Source organism: Cynocephalus volans, chromosome 11 (genome assembly GCF_027409185.1).
Source record: "Cynocephalus volans isolate mCynVol1 chromosome 11, mCynVol1.pri, whole genome shotgun sequence".
NCBI lineage: Eukaryota > Metazoa > Chordata > Mammalia > Dermoptera > Cynocephalidae > Cynocephalus > Cynocephalus volans.
In genome coordinates, this window is record NC_084470.1 from 93,354,244 (window position 1) to 93,371,930 (window position 17,687).

The following is a 17,687-nucleotide window of genomic DNA, read 5'->3' on the forward strand; positions in this document are numbered from 1 at the left end:
AGATAGACCCATAAAGATGTACTCTTCTATCATCAATGCTCCTTAGTACTTAGAACTCTCTGTGACTCTTACAGTTAATCATGCACTCACTTTATCTTTGCTCCATACAGAAAGTGAGCTGCCCAATGGCTGGGACTGGAATTTATCCATCTTATTATCAGAGTGTCTCATCTTTTGCCTTGTAAATAGCAAGTGCTTAATAGTCGTTGACTTGAATTTCGTCGGTAAGGCATTTCAGAAAGCAATGTTATATTATCTCAGGCATATGTAGGTATATGAATAGCACAGCTTCCTTAATAACAGGCCTAATTTATTTGATTGTGAAGAGAATGGCAACTGTGTGGAGCTCATGCCTCCACAGACGGTACATTGTGTATGTACAGTACAACGGAAATAGCTTGTTTTGATCCCTCTCTGCCACTTACCATCCTTTTTTTGTTGTTCAAGTTCTTTACCCCTTTCTAAGCTTTAGTTTTCTGTCTATAAAATAGGATCATAATAATTACCTCCCAGTGGTGAGGATAATGTCAATTACTTATTGCACATTTTCTGTTAGCAAGTAGTCAATGAAGTGTATTATGTTTGTCATCATATTATTAATATGTGGCGTGAGAGTACTGGGATCAAGGTTAGAAGTTCTGTGTTCTATCATGAGTTCTGTTGGAGATGGGAATATTTCACAAGTTGGACGTATTTTGTATGCATCAGCTTTTCTCTTTCAGTTTATTGGTGCTATTCTAATATCCTATTTTTATGTTTTTTATCCTAGGATCTAAAGAAGTACCACTTCTACTATTGGTTTTGCTATCCTGCCCTCTGTCTTCCAGAGAGTGTACCTCTCATTGAGGCGCCAGTGGGGTTGGATCAAAGGTTTTCACCAAAACAGGTATCAACAAATGAAACAAAATGTAGGTAAAATTGGGTTTAATGTGCAATAGTTCATTCCAAAGACAAACAGGTACTTCTAAGATGAAGAGGCGGTAACTGCAGAATCCTAGGAGCAGACTTATTTACAAAATGTTTGTAAAGTCATTTTGAAGAAGTAGTAAACACACACACACACAAATAGGGGCTGGGTGGTTAGCTCAGTTGATTAGAGCGTGGTGTTGGTAACACCAGGGTCCAGGGTTTGAATCCTTGTACTGGCCAGTTGCCTCCCCACACCCTGCCCCCCAAAAAAGTAGCAGACAATAATTTTCTAGGTTTTCAGTAGTATTTGCTGAAATACTAAGCAGGGAGGAATTATAGGAACATTTTGAAGGACTGCAAGAATTTACTAAAATGTGGTCTTCACTTTCAGTGTAGGAAAAGGCAATATACTTTAGGGAGAGGGTCTTTGAAACAAAACAGAAGACATTCTCCTACCCTCATACCAAGTTACAGAACTCCCTCAGGAATGGTTCATGCAGAGCTAGCTAGTCGTTGCCATTTAAGAAGATAATAATGTCATTGGAAATGGTCCCCAGAAGAGCAATTAAAATAATCAGGCTGGCAGAACACAGACACTAAACTAGAGAATTCTGGTTGTTGTTAAGGCAAAGATTGAGTGTCAAGATGATTTGAATTCATGAAGCACATCAGTCACCAAAATCCTGAATACTTAAGCCAGGGAACAGCCATTATTAATTAAAAAAAAAAAAAAAAAAAAAAAAAAAAGTTTATTTTGTACAGATCCAAGGTTGTGATTTTGTAGAACTAATTTTCCAAGAAGAAATCTAAGTAGGGGAGAAGGATTACAGATGGAGATTGACTGTTTTCAGGTACAGGGTTTCTTTTAGGGAGGACAAAAATGTTATAAAATTATCGCAATGAAGGTTGCCCAACTGGATGAACATACTAAAAAAACCAAATTGAATTGTGTACTTTAAATGAGTTAATTGTATGGTATGTGAATTATGTCTCAATAAGCTGTTAAAAATTATGGAAAGGTTAGGGGTAAAATTCATCAAAGGTAGATTCATGTTGAGTTATCACAGGAGAGAGAGAATGTTTGGTTTCCTCTCTAAACCTCTGCGATTGACAACTTAGGGCGCCACTATAATATGTCCCTTTGTGCCCCTATCTGAGACACACCACCATGCAATACAAATGGAAAGTGTTAAGTTAGGTGGTATTATTTGGGGCACTTTTATGTTCATTTGCTGCAAAAGAGTAACGGGTGTGAACAGTCATTTCCAGTCTTTTGGCTTTAAGGTACCTTTTATTTTATATTAGTTTTTAGCTCAGAACTAGACGTGTAGTTGTCTAAAAAATAACTTCATGTTTCCTGCTTTCAGATTCAAGCCCTTGAGTGTGCATATGATGATCTTTGTCAAACAGAAAGAGTCACAGCCCTACCTTACTTCTTAATCAAGTATGATGAGAACACGGTGCTGGTTTCCTTGCTTAAACAGTACAGTGATTTCTTCCAAGGTCAAAGGACAAAGGTCAGAGAAACTTTGAGTATCATTATTATCCAGTTTAAAAAAATTTTTTTCTGAAGTTTATGTTATGATAGACCCACTGCCAAATTCAAACTCACTTAGATTTCCTTAGCCCACTAAAGGATATTTTAGAACATTTCTTCATCTCTACCCTCTCCCAGCCCTGCTGTTCCCAAATCAGCTTCTCCAGATTTTCCTAGCCCTATTACAGCTCAGAGTAATTTTAGATTCTGTACTTACTATTAGTGGTAAAGTTATTTCAGTTTTCCCTCCTGATGTATTTTATATCCATGCTTTAATTTACATTCTCAGAGCTACTCTGTAGTTCAGAGCCTTGTTATTTTACTCCTGGACAGTTAGAATCTTCTTGCTTCCATCTTGCACAACACCACTATAGAAAAATCTTTCTCAGCTGGCTGGTTAGCTCAGATGGTCAGAGCCTGGCACTGATTACACCAAGGTCTCCAGAGTTCAGTCCCTACATCAGCTAGCAAAAAATGAAAAACAATCTGAGAAATCTTTCTCAAACTGCTCACATTCACTGTATCATTCATTGACCTATAGCCTAATGGTCTAGGTCTGGACCTAGAGCCTTCTGGTCTAGGTCTGGACCTAGAGCCTTCTGGCCCCAAGCAACCTTTCCTGCCTCATCTTCTACTGTTTTCCTCATAAACCATTGCTCCAGCTAAGTGTGTCTATTTTTCACCAGACTCCCCTTACCCCACCCCAATAAAAAATACCTAGATATTTTTTATATCTTTCTTTTCCTCATGTTATATCATCTTCCTGAAGCATATTCTACCTGCAAAAATCCTAAGACACTCTATTTCCTTATTGAAATTCTACCTCCACTGTGAAGCATTTTCATTGGTGTGGTCGTGTGATCTATCCCTATCTGCACTTATTCCCTGATCTTCATTTACAGGTCCAGTATTTTGTAAAAATTCCTTTTTGTACCATATCAGACTGTAAGCTCCTGGAGGGCAGGGCCTGTGTCCTATGGATCTGTGTCTGCATAGTGTCTAGCACTTACTTATCTGAGCCCCTCAATAAAAGTCTTTTGAATGAATGAAAGAGTACTGTAAGTGTCTTTTAGAAGTGATTAGATATATAATAGGCTATGTAGTAAGGAGATTGGGAATTAAAAGTAAAAGATATTAATGAGTATTATGAAGTTGTGAAATCAAATGGAATAATTTCAATAGCCATGTCAACATATCAGAGCTGAGAAGAGAGAGGCCTCTGAATGATGGCCCAGTTATTTCTTAGCCTGAACTTAGGATGTCTTTTTTTTAAAAGCACATGTTTTATCAACAACATTAGCATTTTATTTTTGAGAGGAAGCCCTTTTAAATTGAGGACTGAGGATTGAATTTTTATTAAAATTTTTTTTTTTCCCAGATGATTTCACAGAACTATAGCTAAGTTAGTATCAATGAGACCAACCATTAATAATTTGAAGTTCAATCTAGTGTGAGATTCTGTTGTGACAACAGGCAGAATTAATGCCTGTGTTGAAAGCAACTGTATGTCAGGTTGTGTCTGGCAAATAAGTGCTCTTCCCCCAGTATGCAGCTCTACCAAAATAATAACAACTTGCAGAACACTTTACAATTTAAAAGGGGCTTTCCGTACTTGATCTTTTTATAAAACTCTGTGAAATAGGTGTTATTAGTATCTGCATTTTCTATTTGAAGAAAATGAGACTCAAAGTCACACAGCTGAATCGTCTGATTTCAAAGCCCGTGCACTCTCTACCACTCCATTTTCACAAAAGAGATCTGGATTTGACTCTCAGTGTTGCCACTTGGTTGCTGGTTAACCTTAGGGAAGCTGCATAACCTTTCTTCACCTTATTTTATCTTTTAAATGGTGATTATACAAGTTCTACCTCCTTAGAAGGCCTTGTGAAGATTAAATGTGGTAAAGTGAATAAAATGCCCAACAGATAGCAGGTGCTCAATATGTATCCACTTCCTTTCTTCCTCGACAGCAACATATTTTAAAAGACTGAACAAATCTCTGGGGTCTCCTCTGAAGTTCTCTGGGGGATTCACCAATGCACAGTCCCTGAGACTAACTGCCTGCCAAGTTCAGGCACATTGTCCTTCACTTGGTTAGGGTTGTATCACTTGGTTAGGGTGGTATCTTGGGAAAGCCTGGAGTTACTCGGCACATGCATTGAGCACCTCCTTGTGGGCCAGAAATTGTGAGATACAATTATACCTATTCCCAAAGAACCTAGGTCTTCTAGGGGAGATGAGACATTGACTTGTGGAAAGTTAACTAGAAATTCAGATAATGGAAGAGAAGGGCCAAAGAAATGATGTGGATGATACTTTGATCATTGGTCTATACCCTGTCTTAGTGTAGAAAGGATCAACAGAAGCTGTGCAGCTTGATAGCCTCAGGAGTTTTATGACCTCCTAGCCAGCCCCCCTACCTGTGGTCCTGAATGTACCCATCCATCCTCCACACTGCCACCCAAATGCATTTTCTAACAAGTAAGTTTGATCATGTCACTCGTCTGCTCGAGACCCTTCTAGGTTCCTGTTGAGTTCAGGATAAAGTTAAAACCACTTGGCTTGGTATTCAAGGCCTCTTCAAATGTGACTCCTGCTCATCACTCCAGCCTTATCTCCTGACATTCCCCAAGATGCATCCTGTGGTTTGGCCCACCCATGCCTTCCAAATGCCACATGCCTTTCTCCCTGTCTATCATCTGTCACCTGGCTGGTGCCTCACCCCCCTTTCTGATTTACTAGGCAGGTAGCACTGACTTACTCCTTGCACTATTTCCTATCCCTCTCCTGTGGTCTGGTGGCAGCTTCCCTCCTTGTACCAGCTGAGCTCTAAAGTAATTGTTGGTTTGCTTATCTGCCTGTCCCATACTCCTGGACAGCCCATGAGCAACTTTAGCACAGAAATCGTGTTTTATCCCACTCTGTCTCCTCAACATCTGGTGTAATGCCGGACACTGCAAAGGCACATAATGTGAGAATGTTAAGAGGAGGGAGAGATCATTGTACACTGATACAGTCAAAGAAAGCTTCAGGGGCAAGTGGGACTTGAGCAGAACCCTGAAGAAATGATTACTATGAAATGTACATATCACTTTAAGTTGTTCCTGCTTTTATTGCATTAACCTAGTTCATTCTCTTTCATATTTCCTTAAAGGTTTTCACCCTCTTCTTTCAAAAATAGTCATACTTTTCCATCTGAACTCCTGCAGTTGTGTTCTGAGTTCGTGTTTTACTGTTTCCCCCTCTTCCTTTTACCAGTACTTTGACATCTGTGAAGTCACTGTTCCTCTGTGAGCCTCGTGTCCTCACGCATAAGAAGGAGAAAAGTTGGAATCCCAACAAGTGTCTCTCTTTTCAGTCTGCTTTCTCTTTTGGGTGATCTCATTGTGCTCGTGACTCCAGCGACCACTTCCTCACCAATCACACCATATTTTTACCACCAGTCTGAACCTCCCTCTGGACCCCAGACCCCCTTTTCAGCCACCTGCTTGCCTTCTTCAGCACCTCACATTCAACATATCCACATTGAACTCAATCTTCACCCAAGGCTGGTCGTCTTCCAGGCATCACTGTCTGGGAATACCACTGCCTCCGTCCAGTAATGCGAGCCAGAAGTCTATGCATCCTCCTGGACACCTCTGCCCCTCACTACTGGAGATTTCCTGTGATTTTCATGTCCTGAACTTCTCTCAGTTTGCCACCTTTGCATTTCTTCTGCCCCACTCTAAGCTACCGTCTTTCGTTTGCTTTACTGCAGTAGCTTCCTAATGGATCTCCTCTGGCCTCTCTCCAATCCACCTCCACATCTGAAGCAATCATTGTGAAAGCAGATCTGATCATGTCACTCCCCAAATGAAACATCTGAATGTCTTCTTCCATGTGCTCTAAGAATAAGCACTGAGTTTTTTCATAGGGCATACAAGACTCTATATGGCCTGGCTCCTGTGCAGAGCCAGCCCCAATCATTCTGTGTTCCCTGCCACAGGGCATCTGCACATGCCATTTGCCTGGAAAACCCTTCTCCCTCCTTTCTCCTCTTCTACCTCTTCCCTCCCTCCACCCCTGCCCCCAGTGCACACTTCCCCTTTGCCCTGTGAAGTGCTCACTTTTTCTTGAAATTTAAACTTAATTGTTATTTCCTCAAAGAAACCTTCCCTGACCTCTGTAGAAAGGCTTATTCCTCCTGTTACAGGCTCTCATAGCACCTTGTATCCCTTCTTTGTAATATTTAGCACAATTGTAATTTTATATTTTCTTGGATGATCTTTAATATCCTTTTCTCCCATTTAAATGTAATCTCCATCAGGGCAGGTACCCTATCTTTGATTTCCCACCATCGCACCTGCATTCCATAGTATCATGCCTGGTGTGTAAAATAGGATGGAAGAATGAATTCATGCATGAATGAGTTGTTGTGAGGACTAGAGATCACATATGGGAAGCACCTGGGTCAATGCCTGATGCACAGTAGGCCTTCAAGAAGTAGTAGGTAGCTCTTAGTGTGGAACATTGTAACTGTTCTCTTTAATGTGAGCATTCTGCTGATTATAGGTTTACAAAGGCTTCCCCAAATTGCCTGTACACCTGGCGTCTGTGTCTAGTGAGTCCCAAAGTGGTTAATGGTCTGACAGGAGACAGAATATGGAGAAGGTCTGTGACCCACAAGGGGAAATTTAGAGCAGTGGTTCTTAATTTGGGGTGGGGGTGGTGCAAACCTCTGAGAATTTGGTGGAAGCGATGGAGCCTCGCCCTAGAAAAATACACATCTGTGCATGATTGTAATTTAATTTCAGGGATCCACGGAGCACTGGACCCATTCATGGATCCTCTTTGAGTCCCTGGCTTAGAGGAAGATGAAGGGAAAGATGGGAGTTAGCCTGCCTGGGAGTGAGCCTGTGGGATTGCTGAGGTCAGGAGGGGAATGGGCCCTCTCTGTTCCAAGTCAGAGTGGGACCTTTGCATCCGGAGGTACTGTTCACTCGTGTGTGGAGCCTTGGCTGGCTGTGAATGGGTACCTGCCCCTGAACAGCACACACTGCCAGCCATCAGCTGCTGTGGCTACCCCAGTCTGAATTCTGACCATGTGCCCTACTCAGAGCTGGCCACTCACGTGTGTTATCACTAATCCTTACAAGAGCCTGCAAAGTAAGTAGTGTTGTCCCCATTTTACAGATGAGGAGAATGGAAACTGGTTAAGGAATGGAAGCCTCTTCACATGTGAATTATCTTACCTCCCATAGTCAGAATGCTTCCTATAATGGAAAAAGCAGCAGCCACTTTTTCTCCTTAGCTCACAGCATGTTGTGGTCGAGTAGGAAGGCCAGATTTCAGGGCCCAACTGACACTTAATGAGCCAACCCCTCTGAGCCTCAATTTCCTCATCATACACAAGCGAACTGTAGACATCCCCTTCCTCGTAGGTGGCTGTGAGAGTTAAGGGATGATTGATATAAACAGGCTTCATTAAGTTTTACTCACATATTATAATTGTTCCCACTGTATTTTTTTAGAATGTTTGTCAGTTTTCATTTTCAAAGGAAAGCTTTCTTTGGGTTAACCTCAGTCTCCAGCTATTCCATAAAAATGAAATTTTGAGGCCCTGAGTCATGCAGCTCACTCTGCCTTTATCAAAGAAGGGCAAACTTCCTTGCCTTTTTGGTTTTCAAAAAACTGAAGGAATTAGGAGTGGTCCACTTGCAAGAGAAGCAGAAACCCTCCTGAAATTGGCAGAGTTACTTTAAAGTAAGTGTTTTCTTATTTCTGTGGTATCAGTACTCCCGCCATGGCCAATCTGTAGCTGTCAATATGAAGTCATTGAATGTAGAGTTAGAAAGAGGTAGTAACTATTGGCTCTCACAAGCCCGTATGAGCTGGCTCCAGCACACCACTGCTTATAATAACTGTTACCCCAAAACTCTGCCAGTTTCCCTCCTGCTAACTGCACCCTTACCAGCATTGGATGTTATACATTCTTACGCATTTGGTAGGTTGAAGATGGGCCTTATTTAAGTTCTTATTTCCCTCAGTGAAATATTGATTCCACTTACTGGTCACGAAGGCACTGCATTGCTACCACAAATCCTGTAGTCATCTTCCAGGCCAGCTCTTGTGATTACATTAAAAACTGCCCATAATACTTATCCCATTGCCAATCTTTTGGGAAAGCTTGCTTGACTCTTCTACTTTCTTCAGAGCAGTTATTGAAGATTGAATGTTTGGGAAATGTTTTGTAATTGCAACAACATTAACCTTTAATTCTAGGGCTTTAAAATCTGTGGACAAGAGCAATAGCAAAGGAACAACACTTTATATGCTATTAGTTGGGCTCTTTTTTCCCTTAGTGATCTCTTTGCATCTTGGCAGCTGTCTGTGACTTTGAAGTGCATTAGATATTTGATTTTTTCCCCCATACTTTTTAAAACGTAATCTTTGTGTATTTCCTGTTATATCAAGTGTTTGGATAATAAAGACAGCATTTTGTCAGATAAGTATGTTTTATGGGATCACTGTGCAAACTTCTTCAGCTGAAGATACTCAAGTTGACAATTTTGCCCTCTTTTTTTTCCCACATGGTACTTTTTTGAGCAAATTGTTGGGTAGACTGTAGCCAGATCATGACTCAGCCATGTCAACGAACTGTATACTCTCAGCCAGGTATAAAGGAATGTTTATTCCATAAACTTTCTAAACAAAGTTTTTTTTAAATTTTATTTTGCTTCTTTCTGCTGATTTGTATTATAAAATAAGTGATTTGCCCAAGTTTACACAATTAATATATGGTAAAGCCAGTTCTAGAATGCAGAACTCCTAACCAATGATTATTTCTGAACGCCGGAAAAAAAAAAATCTATTTACCCATAGTATAAGCTGGCTTCCCTAGCATTGTCCCAAGTAATTCCTATAATGATTGAAATTCCTGAGTTGGTTCCCAAAATAAAGATTTTGGAGTCACTTGAATCATCAAAGAAAAATTAGTGATGTTCAGCCTAGGGTGATCAAATGGATTCTGTTTTCTTGTCCAGCGTGTGCCTTCTGCACTCATGTGTGCCTCATATGGGTAGGAAAATATCTTAAAGCATTTTCAAGCTGACCTCTCTTTGGGGGTAAGTGATAGATTTCTCTTTTTAGCAGATCTTTCCTGCTCCATATAGCTCATCTTAGTGCAGATTGCTCTAAAAAACTAATTCCTGGTCTTTTCTGCTCAAAAAAGATTTCTTTTTTTCTAATTGTGTTCCTACCCCATTGCCTTTATACTTAGTGTCAGAAATATGCTCATTCTTTGAAATTAGGCAACCACTTGTAGCATCTAATACAACATTCTCATTTATATAATTTAGATATCATTTAGTCCCAACCCTATATTTGCAGATGATAAAACCTAGATCCAGAGAATATTTGATAAACTAGAACTTATCCTCTCCTTTGCTCTGCCAGGTAAGAAAATATAACCTTGAAACTGAAGATGAATAACTGTAATGGTGATGGATTGAACTGAAGAAAGAGGCCAGTGAAGTTACCACAGGAAAGTGTATTTATGTTGTTCTTAGAGTTACCATTTGTTGAGTGCTTGCCTTGTTCCCAGTCTCCATGCTGAGTGCAGGTTAGAGTTATCCTATAGATGAGAAAATGAAGACATAGAGAGGTCAAGTAAATTGCTAAAGGTCACATGAGAGTAAGTGACTCAGGACATTTCATAAGAACCTAGGTTTAGGGAGTCACATTTGAAAGTTGAAACTCAGCCCCTCTATAGGAATGGCGTTTTCTGTATTGATGCTTCCTAGTTTCTTCCTAAATAGCCCATTGAATAGCCTTTAGACTCTCAGCAAGACTGAGCTTTATGGTCCATATAGGATTTTTTTCTCTTTAATGTTCTCTAAAGATCTGTGATTCTGGGACCTGAAATAATCCTTTGAGATGATGCGATTCAATCCCTTCATTTTACAGGTGAGGAAGGAATTTCCCCAAGGTCTTAAAATCAGTTAGCTGCAGAATGAGGAAAGACACCTGCTGACTCTCCCCCCAGCGCACTTTTCACTGCATCAGACCATTTTCTTAATGTAAGCTGTTTCTCTGTTATGGATAGAAAGGCCAATTTCTCCCTTCTCACCCTTTTCTTGCTGGATAGAGTTGTAAATGTTTTTTATGAATAATAAAATGTGAAATTGAAGCGATGATTCCATAACAAATGCAGTTTGGCAGATGCCGTCTGTCACTAGTGGCAAAGGAAAACATAATAAAGAGGTGTCCCTGATGGAAGAGTGGCAGGTTGTGGTGGCGAGCTAGACCAAAACAGCTCAAGGAAGACAACTTCTTAATTCAAAGGAAGCCCTAGGCTGGAGGTCTTTCTCAGAGTTCTCTTGCTTCTCATAGGAAATTCTCAGACCATACTCTTACATTCTCACCCAGGAGAACCTCAGTGTTAAAATGTTATTAAATGGAATACCTGTAATGTTGAGAAAGAAAGAGAGAAGGAAAAGGAACTTACTGAGATAATGCATCATGGTTTTGTATGTAAGCTTTAGGTCTCTGTTGGTCAGGCATCACCTCTCTCTCTCTAGCTGCCTCCCAAGATCCCTGCCTGAGGTATTGGGGTGAGGGAGTTCCTTATATTGGGGCCCGCAGAAATTTACCAATTCTGTCATCTATTCAACAAACATTTGCTGAGCATCAGGTACTGCACTAGGAACTAGGGATGGACAGATGAGTACGACAGACACTGCTCCTGCCCTTACAGAGCTTCTAGAACAGCAAGGGAAACATATTAAATATATCCTGCATTTTTTTCCATTCTAAAATGCTTTTTTATTTGTATTTTAATTTTTCTAAAATCAGAAATTTCTTACAGTTATTGTGTATATTTAATGTGGTGGTATTTCCCTTTTTCTTTCTATCCAACTTGAAAGTGTGTTTTATAATCTATGGTGCCTTTGCATCAAGAAAATAGTGGTTCAACAAATAATCACAGTTATGATAAGGAAAGATATAGATTGCAATGAACCTTACTTTAAGCAAGTACTTGTTTTGTCCTCCTTAGGCTGCAGGCAGCTAGTGCCAAAGTGATAGTATATATCAGAATCACATGGGATGTTCACTAAACATGCAGGCATTGGTACTTAACAGAGGTCTGGGATCAGACTGGATGTGTGTTGGGAGAAGTTGTTCAAGTTCAACAAGTTTCCAGGTACTTCCAAGGCTGGTGATCTATGAGAAACTCTGCTGCAGATTATGAAGCAGGGGTTTGCAGTCTGGCTGCACGTTAGAATCACCTGGGAGCTTTTGAAACAACTAACACATAAAGTGAATCCAAGACTGATTAAATCAGAACCTCTGGAGGTAGGGTACAGGCAGAAGTATTTTTGAAAGCTCCCCAGGTGATGCCTTAGCGCATTCACATTTAAGAACCATGGCTGTAGAGGGTTGAGCAGAGCAGTGCTTCTGAAACTTCCATGGGCATATGAATCACCTGGGCTTTTGTTAAAATGCAGACTCTGATTGGTGGGGGGCGCTAAGATTCTGCATTTCTAACAGGCTCCCTGGGGATGCTGATGCTGCTGGTGCACGGACCACATTTTGAGGAGTGTGGGAAGACACAGAGCCAATCTAGAGTTTTTGAGGTAATGAAAAATAGCCCCAGAAGCTTTTTTTTCTTTTGTCTACAAGACTAGTCTCACTAATGGTTCCCAAATTCAAGTCTATGGACTGAACCAGCTGCATCAGTATTTTCAGGCACAGAAAGAAAAATACCTCATGTTCTTACTCATATGTGGGAGCTAAAAAATAAAAAATAAAAAAATAATGATAATAGCAAGTTGAACTTTTAGAGGTAGGAAAGGGAAGGGAGAGGGAGGATAGTGAAAGGTTGATTAATGGACACAAAATTACAGCTTGATAGGAAAAATAAGTTCTATTGTACAGTAGTGCTAGGCATCTATAAACAATAACTTATTGTATGTTGTCAAATGGTTAAAAGGGAGGAGCTTAAATGTTTTCATTACAAAGATGCGATAATTTTTTCAATGATGAATTTGCTAACTACCCTGATTTGATCGCTACACATTGTATACATGTATTGAAATATAACTCTGTACTCCATAAATATGTACAATCAATTTGTTTTAATAAAAATAAAAATATTTTTTTAAAAAAGGACTTACTCAGGAGCTTGATACAGATACAGGTTGCTGGGCTCACCACTGGAAATTCTAAGTCACTAATAATGATGTAAGCAGCACTGTGCATGTGCTGGGCCTCTCACATCCAGTATCATCTCATTTAATCCTCATTACAGCTCTGTGAAGTAGGTACTATTATATTCCCCATGATTCAGATGAAAAAAACTGAGACCTGGAGGAGTTGAATACTTTGCCCTATGCCACTCATTTAGTAAGAGGCAGTACTCAGAGTAGTCTTGGTAAGCTCTATTTTTAGAAGTTCCCCAGATGCTAACTATTTTTATCTCCCTATGGAAAAGAAAATCTCAAAGGTATCCTGTATTTCCTGAAAGGATGACCATAAGTATGAACCTACTTGTAATAATTAAATATGAATTTATCTATTTGCATTTAAGACATGGAAATAGATCTAGACAGAAAAGGCTTCAATTTTAAGAATAAGAAAATTTTATATAATGGAGAAGGCAGCAAATATTTTTAAAGAATATCTTTGAAATAATGCAATAATTAAGACAATAGTAAAATTCATTTTCAGAGATTTATTGAGCACAGATGAAGATTACTTACTTGTCCTTCAACAGGAAATGAAAAAAGTTTGTTATATCAATACAGTGGAATGCCATTCAGTCACTACTAACAATGGTTATAGAACACCACTTACCAGCATGGAAGAGAGTTCACAATATAAGAGATATAAAATAATATTTGTAGCATGACCCCATTTCTGTTTAAAATTTATAGTAATGAAAATATATTTAAGCAAAGAATAAAATTATGGGCCCTTATACACCTCTCTAGATGGTGAGGTTATGGATATTCTTTCTTTTTTTTCCAATCTGAGTGTTGGTTAAGCTCCTACTTTGTGACACTATATCAAGCATTGTGGGAAATAAATGAAGTGTTTGGGCTGATTCCGACCTTACAGAACTAACTGGATCCAGACTCATATATCAGCATGTTTTTATTTAATCTGTACTGTGCTTAGAAAGGAAAACTGTGGGTTAATTTGTGGTTCTCTGCCAGGTATCTTCTCTCCTTCCCTCCTTACCTCTACCCACCTATCTACCCATCCATCCATCCATCTTTTCATCATCGAACCAGTATTTACTAAGTATCTGCTATGTATCTATGAACTGATCATGGAGAGATGAAAAAGATACTCCCTGCTCTGTAGATACTCATTGTCTTTTTAAAAATATTTTTATTTTGGAATAATTTTAGATTTATAGAAGGTAGTTGCAAAGATAATACAGAGGGTTTCCATATACCCTTATCCAGTTTCAGTGTTCTCTACTATCCCTTACATTACCATGGTACCTTTAGCAAAACTAAGAAGCCAACATTAGTACATTACTATTAACTCAACTCTAGACTTTACTCAGATTTCACCAGTTTTTCTAAACACATCCTCTTTCTGTTCCGGGATCCAATCCAGGATACTACATTGCATTTTGTTGTCATGTCTTCTTAGTCCTCTCTGGTCTGTAATAGTTTCTCAGACTTTCTTTGATGACCTTGACAGTTTTGAGGAGTACTAGACATTTAGTTTCGTAGAATGTTCCTTAATTTGGGTTTGTCTGATGTTTTCTTATGATGATACCAAAGGTATGGGTTTTTGGAAATAATACTTCTAAGGTGAAGTACCCTTGTCATCACATCATATCAGGGGCTACCTGATATCCACATGACATTGTTGGTAATGTTAAATTGATCACTTGGTTAAGGTCATATTTGCCAGGTTTCTCCACTATGAAGTTGCTATTTTTTCTTTAAAGGTAAGTCACTCAAGGAGTGACTCAAGGTAAGTCCCCTCAAGGAGGGGAAGAATTAAAGTTTCACTTCTGAAGAGGCCAGTATGTACATAGGTTGCTTGGAAGTCTTCTTTAAGGAAGACTTGTCTCTTCACGTTCATTTGTTTATTTATCTATTTATTTCATTATTTATTTATATTAGTGTGGACTTACAAATATTTATTTTATACTTTGGGTTATAATCCAACACTGTGTTATTTTGTTGCTCAAATTGTTCCAACCCTAGCCAATGAGGGCTCTTTCAGTTGGCTCCTGCTCCCCCTGACATGTCTTCACACTTTTGTGTTTTGAACACTTATTTTCTGTAACTACAAGATGCTCCAGGCTCATCTTGTATTTTCCCTGCCCCAGCCCTGGAATTAGCCAAGTGTCCAAAGAGCCCTGATTCCTTTTATTGGAGAATGGTATTTAGAAATCAAATGTAAGTGCTGGGTGGTCATTGTCTTTTGAGAGGAAGGAGACATAAAAAGTGAAAAATGTTGTATATAATGTACAAAGAGCTATGGAAACAGGAATGAGAGTGACTACATCTACCAAGGGAAATCTTCACTGAAGAAATGGTATTTGAAGTTGAGTAGAGTTTTCTAGATAGAGGTCAGGGTTGCGAGAGTGGGAGGATAAAGGGGTGGGAGGAAATATATGTTAGCAATATCAAGGCCATTTGGCTTTTTAATTTGATCTGATTTTAGACTTACAATGGTAGTGGCCCTTCTTTGATTTTCTCAGTACATAAACATTAGCCATTTTCATAGACCATGTTTCTGTAAGAGAGGATTTTCTCTGTGTCAGCCCTCACAGTTGACTTTCCTCCCTTCATCCCTATTTTCCTTCCAGTCTTTCTTTTTTTTTTTTTTGTCTTTTTCGTGACCGGCACTCAGCCAGTGAGTGCACCAGCCAGTCCTATATAGGATCCAAACCCGCGGCGGGAGCATCGCTGCGCTCCCAGCGCCGCACTCTCCCGAGTGCGCCACGGGCTCGGCCCCCTTCCAGTCTTTCTTCCTTTTAAATGTGTCTAGTTCTACCCCCTGCCAGGCCCAATGCAAGGGGGTGCAGAGAAGAATCTGACAGCTCCTGCCATCAAGAAGTTCTATAGTCTAGAATGAGATCCTTTTGCTTTCTTCTCTTCCCTTTAGCCACTTCACCAACTGTCTAATTTTTAATCCTTTGCGGAAAGCATAAAAAAGCAAAGAGGAAGTATTAGCAATGTCTGTATTATGAATCTGACATGATACTTGACTCACTGAGAAAGTCTTTTCTGTTCACAGATAACAATTGGTGTATATGATCCCTGTAACTTAGCCCAGTACCCTGGATGGCCTTTGAGGAATCTTTTGGTCCTAGCAGCTCACACATGGTATTTACAATAGTGTATATTTGTGTCTGTCTGTCTGTCTTTGTCTATATGTTTTTGACAGTGTGCCTGCTTATGTCTGTATCTCTGTTTTCCTAAATGCATTTTTTCAATTCTGGCATGGAAACCAGATAATAAATCAATAGATCAGTTATGATCCAGTTTCCATCACTGATGAGCCCTTATGCAGGTCAGTTAGAGAGCTGCAGAATCTGATCATACTTTACAGAAGATATGTGAGACTAGGCTAGGGTGGATAGCTAGGAGTCCTGACACTGAAATTCTGTAGCCCTTCCTTCTAGCTGTCTGGGTTGGTTTTAGATCGGATTTTCTTGTTGCTACCGTCCTCCTTTTTTCCTAACCCTACAATAATTTAAACAGAGGGTATCTAAAAGGCCAATACACATTTGAAAAGATGCTCAACATCATTAGTCATTAAGGAAATAAAGTTAAAACCATAATGAGATACTACTACATACCCACCAAAATGACTTAACAAAAACGACCATACCAAGTGCCATTGAAGACGTGGAGCAATTTGCAAGTGCTGCTGGAAAAATGTTTGGCAGTATCTGACAAAGTCAAAAATATCTATGGCTCAGTGATTTCACTGTCAGGTATATTACACACAGAAATGTATATGTAGATACAAGCAAAACACATATACAAGAATGTTTATAGCAGCATTATTCTTGATAACCAAAAACTATGACTAGCCCACATTTCCTTCAACAATGAAATGGACAATAAATTGTAGTGTATTCCTCACAATGAATTGCTATATTGCAGTGAATCTGAATGAACTACTAATACACGTATCAACGTGTATGAATTATAAAAAACATAATGTTGAATGACATAAGCTAGACCTAAAAGAATACATATTCTATAATTCCATTTATGTGAAGTTCAAAACCAGCAAAATGAATGTATGACTTAGAAGTTAGAGGAGTTGTTACCTTTGAAGGGGGTGATTAATGACAGAGAAGGCACAAGGCAAGCTCCTTTATACTTAGGATTCATGTTATTTTCTGTGTGTCTGCTTTACTTAAATAAAAATGTTTGCTTAAAAATATGGAGATAGATAAATTATAGATTGTCCTGAAGGAGACTGGTTATCCATTACTTACCCAGGTGGTAAGTCTGTTTAGTACGAATGAGCTTCCTAACTACTCATTGAGGTGCTGTTTCATAAAATGGAAGTTCAGATGGGGAGAAGGGGACCAGAAGAACCCCGTTCTTTTTTAACGTCTTATGAGCATTTTCCCCCGTGCATTTAAAAGATCCATTTGTCAGAATTATTTATGTGCAATGTGATTGTTATATAAAATTCACCTAGAAAGAAATCCCAGCCAATTCAGTGTTGAGCTTCTAAACATCTGGACAAAGGAAACATATATGAATATATTCAAAATCTCTCAAATGTTAAAGCCATCCCCTGAGGGTGTCAGAGTGGCATAATTACAGTGAATTGAATTCTCTCCAACTGGAGTGCTGAAGCTCTTATGTGAGCTCTTTCTTTTCCTTCCTTAAAATAAATAAATAAATAAATACATAAATAAAAATCTGGGTTGTAACAACAGGAGTAGCAGTTTCCAGTCCGTTGAAGTCCTTTGCTTCCGTGACCGCACCATGCAGGGGGCAAGAGACGTTGCCCACAGCATCATCTTCGAAGTGAAGCTACCAGAAATGGCATTTAGCCCAGGTAATTTGCCGGTCTTTGAGAATGCATTTAATTATCATTTATCAGAAACTGAATTAAGTTTACTTTCTTTTCATCCCTTCACAATGGCAGCAGAAAAGTACATCTCCTACCTCTTTGCCAATGCGAACACCTACTTTGAACAGAGGGCATGCTCTGCTATTCAGACTGGAACAAAGGCAAAGATTGTCACCAGGGAATTTTC

At 39.3% G+C, this 17,687-nt stretch overlaps 1 protein-coding gene across 4 annotated transcripts in view; it reads left to right on the forward strand.

Annotated features, from left to right (window-relative positions):
* ATG7 (autophagy related 7) overlaps positions 1-17,687 on the forward strand; it is a 262,622-nt gene that overhangs the window by 31,991 nt on the left and 212,944 nt on the right. For all 4 annotated transcript variants that reach the window (XM_063114002.1, XM_063114001.1, XM_063114004.1 and 1 more), the window contains exons 6-9: positions 770-886; positions 2,277-2,426; positions 15,695-15,783; positions 17,364-17,485. In XM_063114002.1, coding sequence (XP_062970072.1) covers positions 770-886; positions 2,277-2,426; positions 15,695-15,783; positions 17,364-17,485 — 478 coding nt within the window. The remainder of the gene's footprint in view (positions 1-769; positions 887-2,276; positions 2,427-15,694; positions 15,784-17,363; positions 17,486-17,687) is intronic.